This window comes from Vigna angularis, chromosome 1, assembly GCF_016808095.1.
Source record: "Vigna angularis cultivar LongXiaoDou No.4 chromosome 1, ASM1680809v1, whole genome shotgun sequence".
Classification (NCBI taxonomy): Eukaryota; Viridiplantae; Streptophyta; class Magnoliopsida; order Fabales; family Fabaceae; genus Vigna; species Vigna angularis.
The window spans coordinates 51,859,966-51,878,095 of record NC_068970.1 but is presented as its reverse complement, the minus strand read 5'-3'; the positions used below and the strand labels follow the sequence as shown (position 1 = coordinate 51,878,095).

Sequence of the window (18,130 nt, the reverse complement as noted above, 5' to 3'; positions counted from 1 at the left end):
TCTCGGTTAATGTTGAAGGACGAGCGGTAAATCCTTCTCGGTTAATGTTGAAGGACGAAAGGTAAATCCCTCTCGGTTCATGTTGACGGATGAGCGGTAAATCCCTCTCGGTTAATGTTGAAGGACGAGCGGTAAATCCCTCTCGGTTAATGTTGAAGGACGAGCGGTAAATCCCTCTCGGTTAATGTTGAAGGTCGAGCGGTAAAACGCTCTCAGTTCGGCAAACGCAGCCTCCCTCAAACTCATAAGTCCTATAGTTAACCACGGCTAAAGCCAAACGCTTAACTCGGACTTGGGGGGCATAATGTATCGTATAAAATATTGACCATCGTATAAAACATTGACCGAGTGGTTATAAACAACCAACCGGATTTCCAGGTAATTTGTTTATATCTTATTCTGTTTATATTTTATTGGGCTTATATCAGCTCAGGATCCATGAGTTAAATTATAAATACAAAGCCAAGGTCGAAAGCCAGGTACATCCTCCCTCGTCAAGAAGGAGACCGATCGGTTTATGCCAACACCGATCGGCCAGTAGCAGGAGTTTAGAAGCGAGCGAGCGGTTTAGACACATCAGCAGGTTAGTCTCTCGATCCCGCAAAATATCTACCGAGACAGGATATAACTTAAGTTTTGGAAGAAACGATTTAATTTTTTTGTGCGGTGACAATTTTATAAATATTATAAATGATATAATTTCGATTGTTAGATGAACCGACGTAATATGCTTTTTAAAGATTTTTTAACAAAAAATAGATACTACATTGATTATAATGGGAACCAATATAATATCCCCTTTTATTCAAATGCGACCACTTGGTAGTATTCCCTTTTATTCAAATCCACTCTCTTCATTTTTGTGTTTTGTGAACCTCTTTTTGTCCAATCTCTTTGCATTTGAAATTGTGTTCCCTCTTGTTGTCGTTTCCTTTCCTCATTATCGTCCTCATAAACATCGCTCTCGGCATTTGATGCCTTACCACACTAGTAAAAAAATTGGATTTCAAATCGCACAATAGGCTTCGATTGAGGCAGAACCGAAATCTATAAGAAAACGGTGGCATTTTCATAGTTTAAGTTAACTTTTCTGACCCGGTTTAAGGGGAATCGAGGCATATAGATAATATGACCTCGGTTCAAACCCCACCCGATGCCTAACACCCTGAAAATGCCTGAGTCCATTGGGACCCGAGGCAATATGCCCTGTCTTTCCAATACTTTCGGTCCGAAAGGGGTAAGGGTAATCAGATTTCATTTTCAAAACCCTGGTCGTTCTCCTTCTTCTCGCGACCTTGCAACGGTGTGGGGATGCGCAACCAGGCGACGTTCGTGGTGGCTCGCGGTGGCGCATGGGTTGTTGTTCTTCTTCTTCTTCTTTTCCGTTTTGGGTTCGTCTTTGGGTTCTCTTCTTCCCTTCTTTCTTTTCAAGTTCAGACGCGGTTTCGCGTAGGGAGAGGCCGCCGACGCGACTTCGTCTCCGCGGCGTGACGATCCCTGTTCGTGGAGGTGGCAGCAGGGCGTCGATTCGATTTGGGGCTTAGCGTTGGCGATTCGATTTAGGGTTTCGATTTGGGGCTTGGCGACACTGTGGGAGGCACGACTCAAGCTTCGTTGGCGGCAACTGGAGGTGGATCTCGCCTTCGTAGGGGATGGACCGACAAGGGTGAGGTGATGGAACAACAAAGGCGTGACAATGGACCGACAAGGGCGAGCTGATGGTGCGGCAACGGTGGCGCGGCAAGGGCTTCTGCATTTGGCAACGAGGGTTTCGTTTGGGGATTATTGGGTTCTCTGCCTTCAATTTCAAAACTCATCATTCAATTTTATTTTTGTAGATTTTGCCTACAATATGGAATGCGTGCTGGAGTGATAAGAAGGGGCGAGAGAAGGCACCACGGAGGAAGCCATGGAAGCTTTGGAGATCCTGTAGGAAGCACTGAAGGAGAAGAGGTTCTTTGGAGGAGAGAGCATAGGATTGGTAGATATTGTTGCCAATTTCATTGGATATTGGGTTGAAATATTGCAGGAAATTGTTGGCCAAGTTATTGCTGCCAAGATATTGGGTTGAGATATTGCTGCCAAGTTATATAAATGGAGCCAATAGTTTGTGAATCACCCTGTCATCAAAGAGGGTCTGCCTCCAAGAGATCAATTGTTTGTTGTCTTCAAAGCTTCTTCTAAGCTTCATAATAAATTCCCAATGTTTGTGAATCACTCTGTAACCACTCTCTGGACACACTTCTACTTCCCCATGCTCCACAAGGTGTGGTCAGAAAAAAAAGAGTAAAAACCACTCTACTGCCTCGGTTCAGGTCTCAACGGAGATAGTATAGGACAAGATACTAACTCGGTTTACAACCGAGGCATAAGAGGAAGACATTTTACCTCGTCAGTATATGCCTCGGTTGAGAAACCGCTGCCTATGGCCAAAAATAACAGATGTCATTTCCTTCAACTGTACTAGTGCCACAACTGTTTTGAAGTTCTACTTTTCCACATTTTAGGTTTTACCCAAATCAAAATTGTTGTGCTTGTTGTCATTGATTTGTTCACTCTCATTGCTTTGGTTGTCTTCATTTTGGTTGTCATTGCCGTAGTACTTTCTACCAATGCTTTGCTCTTTGTCATTGCAAAAAATAGTGGTGTTTTTTTTATTAGTTGCGAGTTTGACACGCGAGACTTGGTGATACAAGAGTGAGGCCGAGAGGGGTGTGCCTGTAGAAGACACTCTGATGTTCAAGTTGGCCAAGTGCATCAGATAAAAATATATGTTGTAATAATGAATAAATAATAATTTACCTCATGAACAATACTATTTATATTGGATTTTTGAACCCTTACTTGGTTGGGATTGAGCCATACAAATAATTACCATAATTAATTTGTTTAATAATCTTTGTCATACATTTTAGTTTTTAATCATTGCTATAACATAATGAGGCTGAGATGATTTAGTCCATAATGGCTGAGATTATCCAGGTTATCACATGCAAAGATGATCCAAGCTATTATAGGTCGAAATAGTACAGGTTATTACAGACCGAGATGATTGAGATCATTACAGGTTGAGAAGAATTCAGGTCATTACAGGCAAAGATAATCAAAGATGTATAGGCTTATATGGTTTCAAATACATATACACTAGCACCCCAGACTCTATATGATCCAAATTAGAGTCTTGAAATATCGAGATGATCTAGGCCACAATGGGCCAATATGATCCATATTAATGCAAAGAAAATGTCATATATTTTGGCTATCTCATCTCACAGGTATGCTAGCCCCCTAGTCTCAAGGAGCAAAGAGATGAAAAGGCTTGATTGGAAAGTTACTAAATTGTTAGGTTGTCAACGGGAGGTAATTAAGGTAAACCAGGATCGAGGTGGATCTTAGTAGAAAACCTTTTTAAGGTTCAACCAGGATCGAGATGGATCTCGGTAAGGAACTTAAAATTAGGTTGAAACATGATCGAGACATTTCTAGGTAGGGAATTTTTTATTTAGGTTCGACCAAGACCGAGTTGGATCTTGCCATGAAACTTAGAAGCATGTTCAATTATGACCAAGTTGGACCTTGGTAAGGGACTTAAAAGTGTGTTCAACCAAGACTGAAATGGATCTTGACAGAGAGCTCAAGGCCGAGATGCCAAAAACGTTGAGAACATCGATAACGTTGAGAAGGCTAAGAAGGCCAAAAAGCCCAAGAGGTAGAGAATGGCGAAAAGGTCAAGAACTCATGAAGGTTGAGAAAGTCAAGAATGAAGACTCAAAACCGAAAGGTTGAGGCCAAGATGTCGAGGCTGAGATGTCAAGATTGAGAAGTTAAGCCTGAGAGGTCAAGATTGACAGGTCGAGGCCAAAAGGTTGAAGCCGACAGGTAGAGACTGACAGGTAGAGACTAACAGGTAGAGACCGAGATGTCGAAGCGAGAGGTAAAGGCCAAAAGATAGAGACTGAGGTAGAGATTGAGAGGTAGAGTTCGAGATGTTGAGGCTGAGATATCAAGACTAAGGATTCAAGACAGAGAATCTAAGGTCGTGAGTCAAGGTCGAGATGTTGAGGCTGATATGTCAAGACAAAGAAGTTGAGGCCAACAAGTGTTAGTGGAAAACAACAAGTGCACTGGTCACACGTAACAAGTAATAAATATTGTTTCCTCTATAGGGACTTGTGTAATACATGACAACTCTTGCAATTCACAACTCAATTATACAACAAAATTCACAAAAACACAGAAAACATTTTTTGGTATTTTATTAAACAGTTGGTGTGCAACAAAAGTTTAACATAGAGTATGTACAATTGTCAACACTAAATTTCATTCACTTCATTTTCATGCATTAACAAACATCTCAATTTCATATTCAAGTTAAAATAAACTCACAAGTTTATTCAAATCCTATTCATAATGACTTTTAGCCTATGATAACTCATCAAAGTCCAACTCTTGGGATCATCAACAAGCAACCATGAATTAAGTTTAAGAGTCTTAAGATTACTAATAAATTGTGTCCTATTCCTAGATACAAGCTCCATTAGGTATTCAATTTTCGTTTTAGGTTCAAAAGACATTTTTTAACACCTTAAAAACAAACAAGTTATTAGTGATCAAGCCACAACAAGCATTAAACACAAAATTCATATACTGAATTGAATTGGAAAAGCAAACAACACAAATTACAAAAGAAATTAGTTCATTACATCAAATCCCAATAAATAATGTTAGCTTAACATGGTGGAGAGCCTAAGGTTCACAAATAGAAGAGATAAGGAAGAAATGAAACCCAAGAGAAGAAGAAGGCACTTTCCCAAGGCCCTTAGCAACTGTTCTAAGCTCTAATTGCGCCTCCTATTTGCATTTCCATATCCATTTTGCAATCCATCTTCCAATTCAACCCACATACGAGGAAAACATCCATGGATGAAGGAGGAGACCCAAGGAGGAGTGAAGAGCTTCCCAACACTCCTAGAAACCTCCAAGCGGCTCTCCCAAGCACCTAAAGTGTTTCTATTCATGCAAAATGAGGAATTGTTTTCTCCTAGGGAAGGAAGCTAGAGTATACTAGGGAAAGACCTAAAGTATATTATTCAAGCTATAATTTCATTGAATTTTTTTATAGTTTAATGCTTTGGTTTCTTTAAATCGAAGCAAAATGTGCAGTCTTTTGCTTTGATTTCTTTTAACTGAAGCAAAATATGAACATTTTTGCTTTGGTTTATAACTGAGACAAAAATGTGGACATTTTTTTTTCTCTATTCTGTTTGTTTATCCAGTTTTGGTTCTTTATTAAATGAGAATCATTCTTGCCTTGTGAAGACAAATCATTGTTGCACTTGCGAATGTGAAGCATCCATTGTTATCAAACATCCTTTGTTGTCGAAGCGTGCAAAGCCTAATCCCTCATTTTTATTTTTTGTTATGGTTTTATGTTTTGGTTGTGGAAGAATTGAAGGCTAATATAAAAATTTAGGCTTCAATTCATAATCAAGCCAAAATATCACTATTTTTTTTTATCTTACGTAGAGATGTTTTAGTTGCTAACATATTAATAAGCTTAGGGACTAATATGAAAAATTGAAAAAGTCTTTAATCATGAAAGAAACTATTTCTTCGAGGCAATACATTAAATACATGACATCAACTAAAGAAATATCAAAAAGTTATTTTCATCGTGTGAAAATTTGAAAGGAGAAGGCACATATCGACCGAGGATTATCTATACATAAAGAGAGATCAACTAGTGATAATCAACTCGTACCGTATGGGTTAAGTTAGTAGTTGAGTTAAGCAAAAACACGTATTCTAATATATGTACTAATATATTATTACATAGAAATGCACAATGACGAGAAAAGTGATAACACAAAACAACACTAATGATTCTAGTGAGTTATTAAATATATATTTATCCACCACTCCATCCTAAAAATACGCTATTCTTTGAAATCTAACACGTCATGTGTCTTTGTATAATTGGTGATGCAAGCAATGCAATGTTACACACACTAATTATAGGATAACACTTTAATTTGTTTTATAAGTTTGGTTCATTATCGTAAAGTCATTTTTAATTAATTTTTTTTGTTGATTCAATAATAAATTATAGCTGCATTTTCATAATTCAAATGATATATATATAGAAAAATCTATGTATATTTTTTTCATGAAATTATATTTTTCTTTTGGAATATCTGTAAAAAAAATTTTACGAATCCTATCTTTTTACTATCATGAATTGTTTTCTTCCAATGAACATTTGTCGTGGAATCACAAAGTTTTTTTTCTTTTATTCTACATTTACGTTTATTTGATTCATTTTATAAAGATAAAACAGTTAAAAAAATAAAGTTTTGTATTCTAAAAAAAATAAAAATAAAAAGTAAAATAATTATAAAAATTTCATCATGCAACAGTTACTTGTAGGCAGAAAAGAGTAACGTTTTAGGTACGGCCTTTGTTGTCTGTGCATTCAGCAGCCTCCACGACGATTCAAAGACAATCATGACAAAAGGAATGATTCTTCCAAAGTGTAGGAGTCCTCAATCCAAGTGAAATTCTTGCGTAGTTGTGTGGGTACATGAATCTGCTAGAGAGAAAAATTAGTACAAGAAGAGTATGAACAGGTTTGATTTGACAGCACTAATCTTCAAGTACAAAGTAGGATTCTCCTCATAAAATGCAAGAGGGGATGAAAGAGGAACTCCATGCACCATGCTAAAATTCTTTCAAGCTTTGTCATGAGTCAATACATCTACCTGCTCTGCGCTAAGATTCTACTATTCAGCTTCTCCTTTTGCTCTTCTTCTGATACCATAGTTGCTGACAAAGGCATCAGAGATGGAGAGCTTCTTGTTTCAAAAGCCCAAACATTTGCTCTTGGATTCTTCAGTCCAGTCAAGTCCAACTTCCGCTATGTGGGAATATGGTACAACAATGTGCAAGAACAAACTGTTGCTTGGGTTGCAAACAGAAACACTCCAATCAATGACACTTCTGGGTTTCTCTCAATCAATCCAGATGGAAACCTAGTACTCCAACACAAATATAGCACCTTTCCAGTTTGGTCTACCAATATTTCTACTTCTCAATCAAACAGCACCAAAGTCATGGCTAAACTCACAGATATAGGTAATCTTGTTCTGATTCTTGACAACACCAAAGCTGTCGTCTGGCAAAGCTTTGATCATCCCACAGATACCTTACTTCAATATCTAAGGGTTGGTTTCGACAGAAGAACAAACCAGAGCTGGTTCCTCCAATCTTGGAAGACAGATAATGATCCCGGAGCAGGTTCGTACACATTGAAAATAAGCAGCGCTGGGAAACCCCAGTTGATCTTTTACCACCAGAACCTGCCCTTTTGGCGAGGCGGATCGTGGAACGGAGAATTATTTATGGGTATACCCGACATGAAGAGAGATATGTATACTTTTAACGCTTCTTATATAGAAGATGATAACCAGGCAGTGCTCTCATATAGCACGGTTGATCAGTCGTTGATCTCTAGGGTAGTAGTTCAACCATCAGGTTTCTTTCAAGTATTCACTTGGGATGACCAAAAGAATCAATGGAATAGGTACTGGTCTGAACCAACAAATCAGTGTGATAACTATGGAACCTGTGGATCAAACGGCAATTGTGACCCTTTGAACTTTGAGGAATTTCGGTGCACTTGTCTACCTGGGTTTGAACCCAAATCCCCACATGAGTGGTACAATAACAGAGATGGGTCAGAAGGGTGCGTGAGGAAGAAAGGTGTATCAGTTTGCGGGAATGGAGAAGGGTTTGTGAAACTTGAAGGCTTAAAGCTCCCTGATACCTCTGAGGCAATTGCCAAAGAGGGTTGGAGTTTGGATGAGTGTGAGAAGGATTGCTTGAGAAACTGCTCTTGCACTGCTTATGCAGTTCTTGATGTGAGGAATGGTGGAAGTGGGTGCTTGGCATGGCATGGAAATTTAATAGACATACAAAAACTGAGTGATCAAGGCCAAGATTTATTTGTTCGAGTTGATGCAGTCGAACTAGGTACTCCCTCCCACTATTTTTTTCTCTATGAATTTAACACCACACATATATTTTAACATTCTGCTTCAACCTATCTGACCTGTTTCTTCTTGTCAGAAAATTATAACAAAAAAAGAAAAGGAGTACGCAGTAAAAAGAGGATGGTTGCAATTCCGATTGCTTCAGTACTGACAAGTGTCATTCTTTTCTCCTGTGTATATTACATGTGGAAGAGAAAAAGCAAAGGTGCGTCATTTACTATTAAGGATGCTATTACACAGCACTCTAATGTGGAAATTGTAAGATAAAAAGACGAGGTTTGAATTTATGTGCCGTCACTATAAAGATCTCTACACTCAACTCGTTAGAAATAGACTGAACAGCCTTTGGTTGAATTACAATGTATATATGTGTTTTTAAATTAAATTCTTTTGTATTAAAAACTATGGCTCAAACCTTTTGCCACTAAGTGTATAATAGAAGAATGGATATTATCAAACTGTCAGGAAATTCCCCAATTCCAGCGTGGGCTTTTTTGGGAAGTCACTTCCCTGTTCTATAACATCCGCAATCCCTGTTCTTTATGGTTCAACTATTTGTTGTTAATCTCTTGAATACCTCTAAACAACTTAATTGTCAATATGCAACAACTATGCGTATATTCATGAAAAATGGTCAATTTATCAGTTTCTTCTGGTTTAGACATTCTTCTTCTGTTCTTTTGACTCATTATAAGGTCTGCGTACTATGGGACAGTTAGTAAGGCTATTTAACCGATCTTAAGCTTCGTCACCAACTGCAGGTATTGCATCTAAGGTTTTATTTAAAATGAATAAGAGGGATCCTTACATCGGAAACACTATGGCTAAATGTTGAGTTATAGATGCATCGACAGAGTTAATGTAGAAATATTTATACCTCATCTACTACTATTTCCCCTCTTAAAAAGAAGACAAACTTTAGAACTTGTTTTCCAATATTTCAAATAAAGGGAAATTTTTTGTAGAAATAGCACAAAAGAAAAATGTAAGAGGAGCTTATTCTTTTATGTCGTGCATTTATGATTTCAGATAAAGTGAGGCAACATTTAAACCAATTTTCCCCTGAAGACGACCACGATATCCCAAGCAACGCACATCCAAATCTTCCCTTTTTCAGCCTTAAAGTAATAATGGAAGCCACAAGAAATTTTGGTGATGAGAACAAGCTTGGGCAAGGTGGATTTGGTTCTGTGTACAAGGTAACTCAAACTCCATCATGCATGAGCAACTGTTGTGAGAAGTGTCTTTTATGTCTTTAGTTTTCCTTGAATAGAAATTGTAGAAAAATAATGAAAAAAAGAGTGAAATGGGGTTGAAGAGTTATAAACATTTCAGGGCTGCCTAGCCAATGGACAAGAGATAGCAGTGAAAAGATTGTCTGAACATTCAGGTCAGGGGACAGAAGAGTTTAAAACTGAAGTTAGATTGTTAGTTAAACTTCAACACAGAAATCTGGTGCGGCTGCTCGGTTGTTGCTTTGAAAAAGAAGAAAGGATGTTAGTTTATGAATATTTACCAAATAAAAGCTTGGACTTTTTCATATTCGGTATGTCTTTCTCTACTTTTTCTTTACTGCAAAGAAAATGTTATACTCCTGTTTCATTACATTTTTTATACACATCTGAGAGTTTGAACGCTTAAATTCAGATGAAAAGCGAAGGTCATCACTGACTTGGGATAAGCGGTTTGAAATCATTTTGGGGATTGCTCGAGGTGTTCTATATCTTCATCAAGATTCAAGGCTGAAAATAATTCATAGAGATCTAAAAGCAAGCAATGTACTCCTTGATGCTGCAATGAATCCCAAAATCTCAGATTTCGGTATGGCTAGAATATTTGGAGAAGATCAAATCCAAGCAAGGACGAGAAGAGTGGTTGGAACATAGTAGGTGTATTATTCATGTAAATCTAGAGACTGCAGTTATTAATATGTTCTAACCGTTTTGATTTATGTAGCGGTTATATGTCACCAGAATATGCAATGGATGGACGGTATTCAACAAAATCTGATGTCTTTAGTTTCGGGGTCTTACTCCTGGAGATTATTGCTGGCAAGAGAAATACAGATTGTGAAAAGGGAAGATCCTCCCCAAATTTAATTGGACATGTAAGTCGAGAAAGAAAAATCATTAAAACTGGCTAACAAACTATTTTGGTATTATCAGTGGTTAATTTAATGCTTATGTTATACATGTGTAGGTGTGGATACTTTGGACAGAAGGAATGGCCTTGGACATAGTTGATTCAACACTGTCTCAGTCTTACTCTCCAGCTCTTGTTCTGAGGTGCATTCAAATTGGTCTATTGTGCGTTCAAGAAAATGCAGAGAATAGACCTTCCTTGTCGGAAGTTGCTTTTATGCTGAGCAATGAAACACCTCTTTCCCCACCCCAAAAGCCAGCATTTTTATTCCATGGAGACAGAGATTGGCCTGAGCCGTCAACATCAGGGGGAGGATCTTCAATAAATGAAGTAACAGCAACCACCATCATCGCCCGCTAGCTAAAAGCTACCTCAGTTTTTTAAGGTGGTGCAGATTTTATTTTAAATGTGTCTGGTACACATGTGTAGCATTTTGGCGCTTTCTAGCTTAGCTACAGCCCCTAAAATCATTTGGCGCATTATGTTCATGTAAAATAAATAAATGGAATTTTGTGCACTTATATCCATTGAAATTGTGGGGGTGTGGAGGCTCTAAATATTATCAGACCTAGAAACCATTGATTTGTTCATAAGAAACAATTTTCCAGCTTTGAAGTTCGCAGGTTTCACTGTTTCATTCTAAGGATATAATGATAGCCGTCATATACAACATTCATTTTCCTCTTCTTTTTTAAAGGCGATCCGTGGTAGTTTTGACACCCTACAACTATACTTTAGCTTTAAACTAATTTCTAAATTTAAAAGAAAAAATGAAAGAAAAAAGAAGTGGCACTAATCATACATATTAACGAGATTTACAGTTTCTTTCATATAAAATATACTTAGAGCAGTGTAGTTATCCCACAAGAAGAAAAATGTGTGGATCTACGCTACCTTATTACCCTTTAATTTTACATCATCATTCTAGTGGATAATTTGTAATTTATCATATACAATATTTTGGCAAACCTTAGTATTGTTGTATTTATTACACAAGCACCATAATCGCATTGGCCTTCAGCGAGCTTCAATCATAGTTATACTTGCATCATTTACTGAATAAATTCCTTCACTGGTTGATGGATTTGAGCTCTCATAATTAGTTTTCTTGAAAATAAATGCTGGTTGTTTTGGGTCAGGAAGAGTTGAGTCATTACCCAGCATGAAAACAACTGCTGACATAGATGGTCTGTCGGCGGCATAATCTTGCACGCACAAAAGACCAATTTGTATGCATCTTTGGACTTCAAGGTCACAGAGCGACTCTCCTAATGATTGATCAACGATCTCCATGGTTTTTCCTTCTCTCCATAGTTCCCATATCTACATTAATTGAAAATCATATCAGTTGGACCATTGAAGGGTATATTTAAATTGCAGCAGAAGTTCTCATAAAAATACTAACATGTCCAACTAAATTTGTGGTTGTAATGTCTTCATATTGACCACTGTTCTTTCTGCCTGTAATGATCTCTAGAAGTAAAACTCCGAAGCTGTATACATCAGACTTTATTGAAAATTGTCCTTCCATGGCATATTCTGGTGACATATAGCCACTACAAATGTAAAACAAAAGGAAATCACTATATGATGTGTACTGTTTACATATGTACTGTCTGAGTAACAAATAATGCAATGAAGATTATTAATATTGTGTGTTGTTGATTGCTTACTAGGTTCCAACAACACGGTTTGTGTTTGCTTCAATTTGGTCTCCACCAAATATTCTAGCCATACCAAAATCTGCAATTTTGGGGTTCAATGCAGAGTCCAGCAAGACATTGCTGGCTTTTAGGTCTCTATGAATGATTCTCAATCGTGAATCTTGATGAAGGTATAAAATTCCTCTAGCAATCCCACAGATGATATCAAATCGCTTTTTCCAGTCTAGTTGTGACCTTTTAGATTCATCTGGGCCAAAAATTTAAGGTATCATTCATTGTTCTGGTAATTTATGGATGAACTTGTTACTGTAAATGGTTAGGTATGGACATGGCTACCTCCAAAGTGAGAGCTAAAGTACTAAGCAGCCAAGATGAAAATAAAAACATACCATAAATTAGAGAGTCCAAACTCTTGTTAGGCAAATACTCATAGATTAACATCTTCTCCTCTCCTTGAATGCAGCAACCTAAGATCCTCACAAGATTTCTGTGTTGGAGCTTTGAGATCAAAACCACCTCATTTTTAAACTCTTCTATGCCTTGTCCAGAGTTCTTTGACAGCCTCTTCACTGCTATTTCCATTCCATTACTCAGTAGACCCTGAAGTCATCATCCAAGGTAATTTTAATAATATATGTAATGTGATATATATGGATAACAGGCATTATAAAAAGTAAATTTGTAGTTGAATTTGAACTTGTTAAAGAAGAATAGCTACCTTATAAACAGAACCAAAGCCCCCTTGACCAAGCTTGTTAGAATCAGAGAAATTGTCTGTGGCAGCAGCAATGGAGCTAAGATCAAAGAATGGCAAATCTGAATTTTTTGTAGAGTCAAATTCTTGTAGATCGGTAGAGTCCTCCAAGTTAAGACGAAAGGAATACTTGCGATCCCTTTTTATCCCTTTTCATCAAACAAGGAAACAAATACATTTGAGCACGTAATTAATTTAGAATTGAGAACCCCTAGCGTGGTAAATAATAATTTTAAAAATTACCTTGTTTCCTGTCTTTAACAGACCAACACACGAAAGTCACTGCCAAAAACAATGCCATAAGAATAGCAATGGTCAAAATTACCACCATTCCCTTCTTTCCAAGAGAACCATACGGATGTTTTGCATATTTAGCTGCAAAATTCAAATGTAAAGATGTTATAAGTAGAGAAGAAATAATGACAGATAAATCAACTATATACTGCTAAATTAATGGGTTGTAAAACTTTTCTTTTCACTGCTATAATTTTGTTTACTTATTTCAATTACTTTGCTTATGCTAGTGATAATGTTCAGTCACCGATTTCTCTGATTTTGGACATATTGTACTATAAATGTTGTGGGTACCTGATCATTTGCTGACAGCATGTATGGGTAAGATTATAGGCTGTCATTTCTCGTGTATTACTCATGAGAATTCAGTGGCTTCAGGGAGTCCTATCGATTTTGTAATTCCTCAATCTTCTGGGAATTTTTATCATATGAATTATAAAAATGAGACAATGTTTAAAGTCTTTTGACTTATTGGAGTATGCAGATCATGACAAGCAAGCCCCACCATTGAGTTAATCCTACTATTGCCCAAATCAAGCAACATGAGAAGGACTCCATGAAGAAGTACGAAGTTGTTTCATGTCTACATTTAACTTTGACAGAGGAGCTATTTACCAACATTATGCCACTGGAAAAGTTGTGGATATAACAAGATGTTTAATTCTAGGAAAAAAAAATCACCGAAAAACTTTCAGCTTGAAGGAATTTATTTTACAACAATATATCTCTTGAATACATACTGAGTTAACCTAAACCCTGAACTTTAAATATGTTATATTACATGTTGCAGCAACTAAAAGATCCAAATTGACAAAGCTGAAATGGGAACTTTCCTATGGTATGTTGCAAGCTCCAAAGATAAGTCTAAACAGAATGTGATCTGTATATATTCAATTTGGTAAGAATATATATATATATATATATATATATATATATATATATATATATATATATATATATATATATATATACATTTGAATTGGAAAAATAATCAAGTTCAAAGAAGCGTGAACACTTAAACTCAGCAAGCTACAAGGAAGATGAAAGTCAAATTGTTGAATCTAATTATCTAGTGCTAAAAAACCAAGTCTCTGGCTAAAATTTATGAAAAATCCAGCTTTCTTAGTTTGAAGAAGCTTCAATGCAAATATAGTAGAATGATGCAATGAAGGAGGACCTCGTTATTATAAGAAAAATAATATTTGAGTTGAAGTTGTTTCGATGTTGTGATTATGTTTACTTAGTGGTAAGTCATGAATTTAATTTGATTTTTGTACTATACGGTCTGCCATACTATGTGTATCGTACAATTTGTCACATCGTGTGTAATGTACAGCCACACCATGTGTATTGTAGGGTCTGTCTTGGAACCAAGCACCACCTAGGTTGAACACTCAGGTCGTCCTCCCAAGTTGTTCACCTAGGTCGTCCTCCCAGGCCATCTTTCCAGGCCGTCTTCTTAGACCGACCTCTCAAGTCGTTTATCCAGTCCGTCCTCCCAGGTCGTCCTCCAAGATTGTCTTCCCAGGCCGTCCACCCAGGTCGTCTATCTAGGTCACCCAAGCCTAGGTCATGTCTAGTATGACCTAACAGTATGGTCAAATTATCAGTGGTAATGACTCATTAAGTCCCTAATACATATTAAAGTGTGATTGGGTCGTCATTAGCTAGGAAAGAGTAAAGGTTCATCGCAACTAGTATAAATAAGGGTCTGAGGTATTACTTTAGGATCATTATACACAATATATGCATCACTTACTGTTGTGCTAACCGTTCGATTATATTACTGACTTGAACATCGGAGTATCTTTGACAGATATCCACTCACACGGATTGGACAAGATGGAGAGAGAGCAAACCAACGTAACTTGGATAATAAAGGATCATTAGGGAGTCTATCCATTGTTCAGAACAACTTGAAGTGTTTTGAGGAAGTAACCTTAACTCATACCCGAAACAATTTTCAACAAATTCATACTCTAAATACAATGGGATTTTTTGTCGATAGCACATATGACTATAATAATGGACGTTCGTATTTTCATATATTTGTTATTAAATATGATATAGAGTATAAAATTGTTCTTTTTCTCTTCACTACTCTTCCGTTTTACATACTATCGCTATGTTTCATATTTATATGGTGAAAGATATCTTTATTCAACATATAGAACTAAAATGTCATGAAAAAACGAGTCATAAAAACAAATAACAACAAGTTTTTCACGTTATTTATAATATTTAATATGTTATCAATATTATAAAGTTTAAAATTCATTTTTAAAATTAGATAGTCATTTTTTTTGTTACATGTGACTTAAAATATCTTGCATAAATTAAATCAATTTCTCACTTCTTTATAAACATATGCAATCAAATAACTTTTGATACATAACATATTTAATACATTGTCAGTATAATAAATTTAAATTTTTCACTCATAACAAATATCTTATCCGATTTTGTAATGAAGGTCCCTTCTTAACTAATTAATTAGTCAAGTAATGTTTTTGTCTTTTATTATTTTAGTTCACACCTAGATTACTTTAATTACACTATTTTTAAATAAAAAAAAAGTAGAATCTTTATATTTGTATTAAATATAAAATAACTCTTCGTAAACTATTTACATGTTTCATTCAAGTTATTACTAATCTGTATCTTAGTTTTAACTATCTATTTAAAAAAAGAAAGATAACATACCCAATTCAAGCGCATCCACTCGCACGTACAAGCTCTGTCCTACTTGCGTGTAGGTCCTCGTGTCCTCCATGTCCCCGTGCCAAGTAAGACACCCACTCTCTGAGCTCTCGTTCGCACTCGTGTAAGCCGCACACGTGCAATCTTTCAAACATCTCTCTCTGCACTCTCTCATTCCGATCATTGCCACCACACGCGCCTTCGACGTGTCCGGAACCTTCACATGTGGCACCTCCACAAACCCCTCTCCGCTTCCACACGTGGACACATTGCTCTTCCGAATGCAACCACCTGACCCGTCTCGAAGAAACCACTCCCTCTCGGACCTCGGTTCGAATCCCGGCAAACACTCGCACTCGAACTTATCCGCGTGATACGGGTCGCAGTTCGCGTTCGACCCACACTGCCTGAAGTTGTCGCACTCCTCCTTTGGCGCGTCCCATATCGAAAACCACCTGTGCTCGCGACCCTGCCACGTGAACCTCGTCACGTGCCCAGTCTCCTCCAGCACCATTCTCGAGAACACCGTCGGGTCCTTCACTCCGTACATTATCGAAACCTCTTTCTCGTCGTTCACGTAGCTAACGTTGAAAATAAAATTCGGAGTCATCTCGGGCACCCCGCTCCATCTCTGACCCGTCCATGACCCGACCCTCCACAACGGGGCATCCCCTCTGTAAAGAAACAGCTGCGGAAACCCGGTTGGGTCGATTTTATACGTCAAGTTCCCGGTTCCAGGGTCGTTGGCCGATTTCCAAGAAGTTAAAAACCGGTCCAGACCGGTTTTTCTGTTCAACCCGAGTTTCATGAACGGAAGCATAGTATTACTAGGATAGTCAAAACTCTGCCAACGAAAAACAATTTTGTCGGCTTGGATCAAAACTAGGTTTCCAGTGTCCAAAAGCTTGGCCGAAACGTTCGTCGATGCCATGGAAGCGTTTGAAGACCAAACGGGGTCGAGGTTTCGGGTGTTATTGCTGTGGAGTACGAGGTTTCCGTGGTTGTCCATGGATAGAACACCGGAAGTGTCGTTGAGCGGAGCGTCTCTGTTGGCAACCCACACTACCGTTTGTTCCGAAATTTTGTTGTACCATATCCCAACGTATCGGGTTGTGGAGTTTGATGGGCTGAAGAAACCGAGTGCAAAGTTTCCGAACCCATCGGAGAGCAAAACGTCGCCGTCTTTCAAGGGTTGGCCTGTGGTTATGGTGTTGTGGAGTGTATGACAACAAGGGTAAAGAAGCGTCAGAAGAAGAAATGGGGTGAGAAACTCTTTAGCTGAAAGCAACTTCATGATAATGGTGTTGTAGTTCTATGTTTGTGAGTGAATGGAGTATTTATTTGGAGAAATGTTATAAATGATTGGAGGAGCTTCTTGAATCGGTATTTATGATGGTGCTGATATTTTTCCGTGAAAATTGATATGCATGAGTTGTTTTATTCAGGATTGTGCATGTAAAGAGAGAGTGATTGAGACACACAACTAAACATTGGTGGTTGTTTCACATTAAATACTTTGTTTCTCGTGTGCCCCACAAAAACAGACAAATAGGTTGGGATATATAAGTTGCTTTAGCTAATCCATTTTATGTAGCTGATCAAACTTAATGTTCATCATTAATAATTCTAAGTTATCTAAATAACAACCTTCACTTTGTCAAATCCAGTACCAAAATTTATTTTATGTTGGCTAAAGTTCAATAAAAAGGAAAAATAAAAACGACAAAGATTAAGAGTAGTGGTTATTTTTGTGATTTTCGGTTTTTTTTTTTTCAAAAAACTTCTACGCACACTTAAAACAATGGTAACCAGGTGTTGGATGCCACTTGAAGTCATGATTTTGTGGCGATATTTGACTGTGGAATACTGTGGATAAACTAAAGCAATGGCGATCATGACTTGAAAAAAGAGAGTTCAAAAAAAACTTCGATATTCCTTAAACTAATTTATAAGGTTTACTTTATAAATTCAAAATTACGTAATAATTTTTTAACTTAATATTATTTTTCTTCCTTCATTAGTATGTATATATGTAAATTAATTAAATATTAAATAGAAAGGGTATAAGTGATAAATTACGCTTTAAAAGTAAAGTTAAATAGAAATTAAAATATTTTTACAAATGTGACCTGGAATTATTATTTACTTTCAATAATTAATTATGTCATTCCATTGGAATCGAAATAGTATTTAATATCTTTTTTTAATATTATGAAAAATATCTTAAAATTATTACGTCAATCCCACTTACAAATCTTATAATATTTTTTTATGAAAGTGGTTTCTAAAATTTTACTACAACAAAATTCATAAATAAAAATCAATTTTAGTGACGAAAAATGTGTTTAGAGATCAACTTTAATTTATGTAAAAATTCATAATAAAAACTATTTTAGTATCGAATTAAAAATCAATTATAATTTTTTATTCATAATAGAAACTATTTTAATTATCAATAATTTTTAGTTTATAAATTGATATATGTTAGATATATTATATTTATCTTTTCTGTATATTTTATTTTTAAT

At 36.7% G+C, this 18,130-nt stretch overlaps 2 protein-coding genes across 4 annotated transcripts; one reads left to right on the top strand and one right to left on the bottom strand.

Annotated features, from left to right (window-relative positions):
- The first annotated feature begins 6,595 nt into the window (after nt 1-6,595).
- Nucleotides 6,596-10,797, top strand: LOC108320081 (G-type lectin S-receptor-like serine/threonine-protein kinase RKS1). 2 transcript variants are annotated; one of them, XM_017551424.2, is made up of 7 exons: nt 6,596-8,028; nt 8,125-8,253; nt 9,078-9,247; nt 9,384-9,594; nt 9,696-9,933; nt 10,005-10,155; nt 10,248-10,797. In XM_017551424.2, exons 1-7 carry the CDS (start codon nt 6,708-6,710, stop codon nt 10,548-10,550), a joined length of 2,523 nt encoding a protein of 840 aa, XP_017406913.1. In that variant the 5' UTR covers nt 6,596-6,707; the 3' UTR covers nt 10,551-10,797. The 2 variants fall into 2 exon arrangements, with proteins under 2 accessions (XP_017406913.1, XP_052723884.1); XM_052867924.1 differs by lacking the exon at nt 10,248-10,797 and having other exon boundaries at nt 10,022-10,153.
- Nucleotides 10,798-10,961: 164 nt separating this feature from the next.
- LOC108343442 (G-type lectin S-receptor-like serine/threonine-protein kinase At1g11410) lies at nt 10,962-16,933 on the bottom strand. Of its 2 annotated transcripts, none has more exons than XM_017581738.2 (7): nt 15,606-16,933; nt 12,852-12,983; nt 12,573-12,757; nt 12,244-12,454; nt 11,864-12,101; nt 11,596-11,746; nt 10,962-11,513 (listed from the first exon to the last, which is right to left on the bottom strand). In XM_017581738.2, the coding sequence occupies exons 1-7, from the start codon at nt 16,894-16,896 to the stop codon at nt 11,208-11,210; spliced, it is 2,514 nt and encodes an 837-aa protein (XP_017437227.2). In that variant the 5' UTR covers nt 16,897-16,933; the 3' UTR covers nt 10,962-11,207. The 2 variants fall into 2 exon arrangements, with proteins under 2 accessions (XP_017437227.2, XP_017437235.1); XM_017581746.2 differs by lacking the exon at nt 15,606-16,933 and adding an exon at nt 13,197-13,642.
- Nucleotides 16,934-18,130: the final 1,197 nt, after the last annotated feature.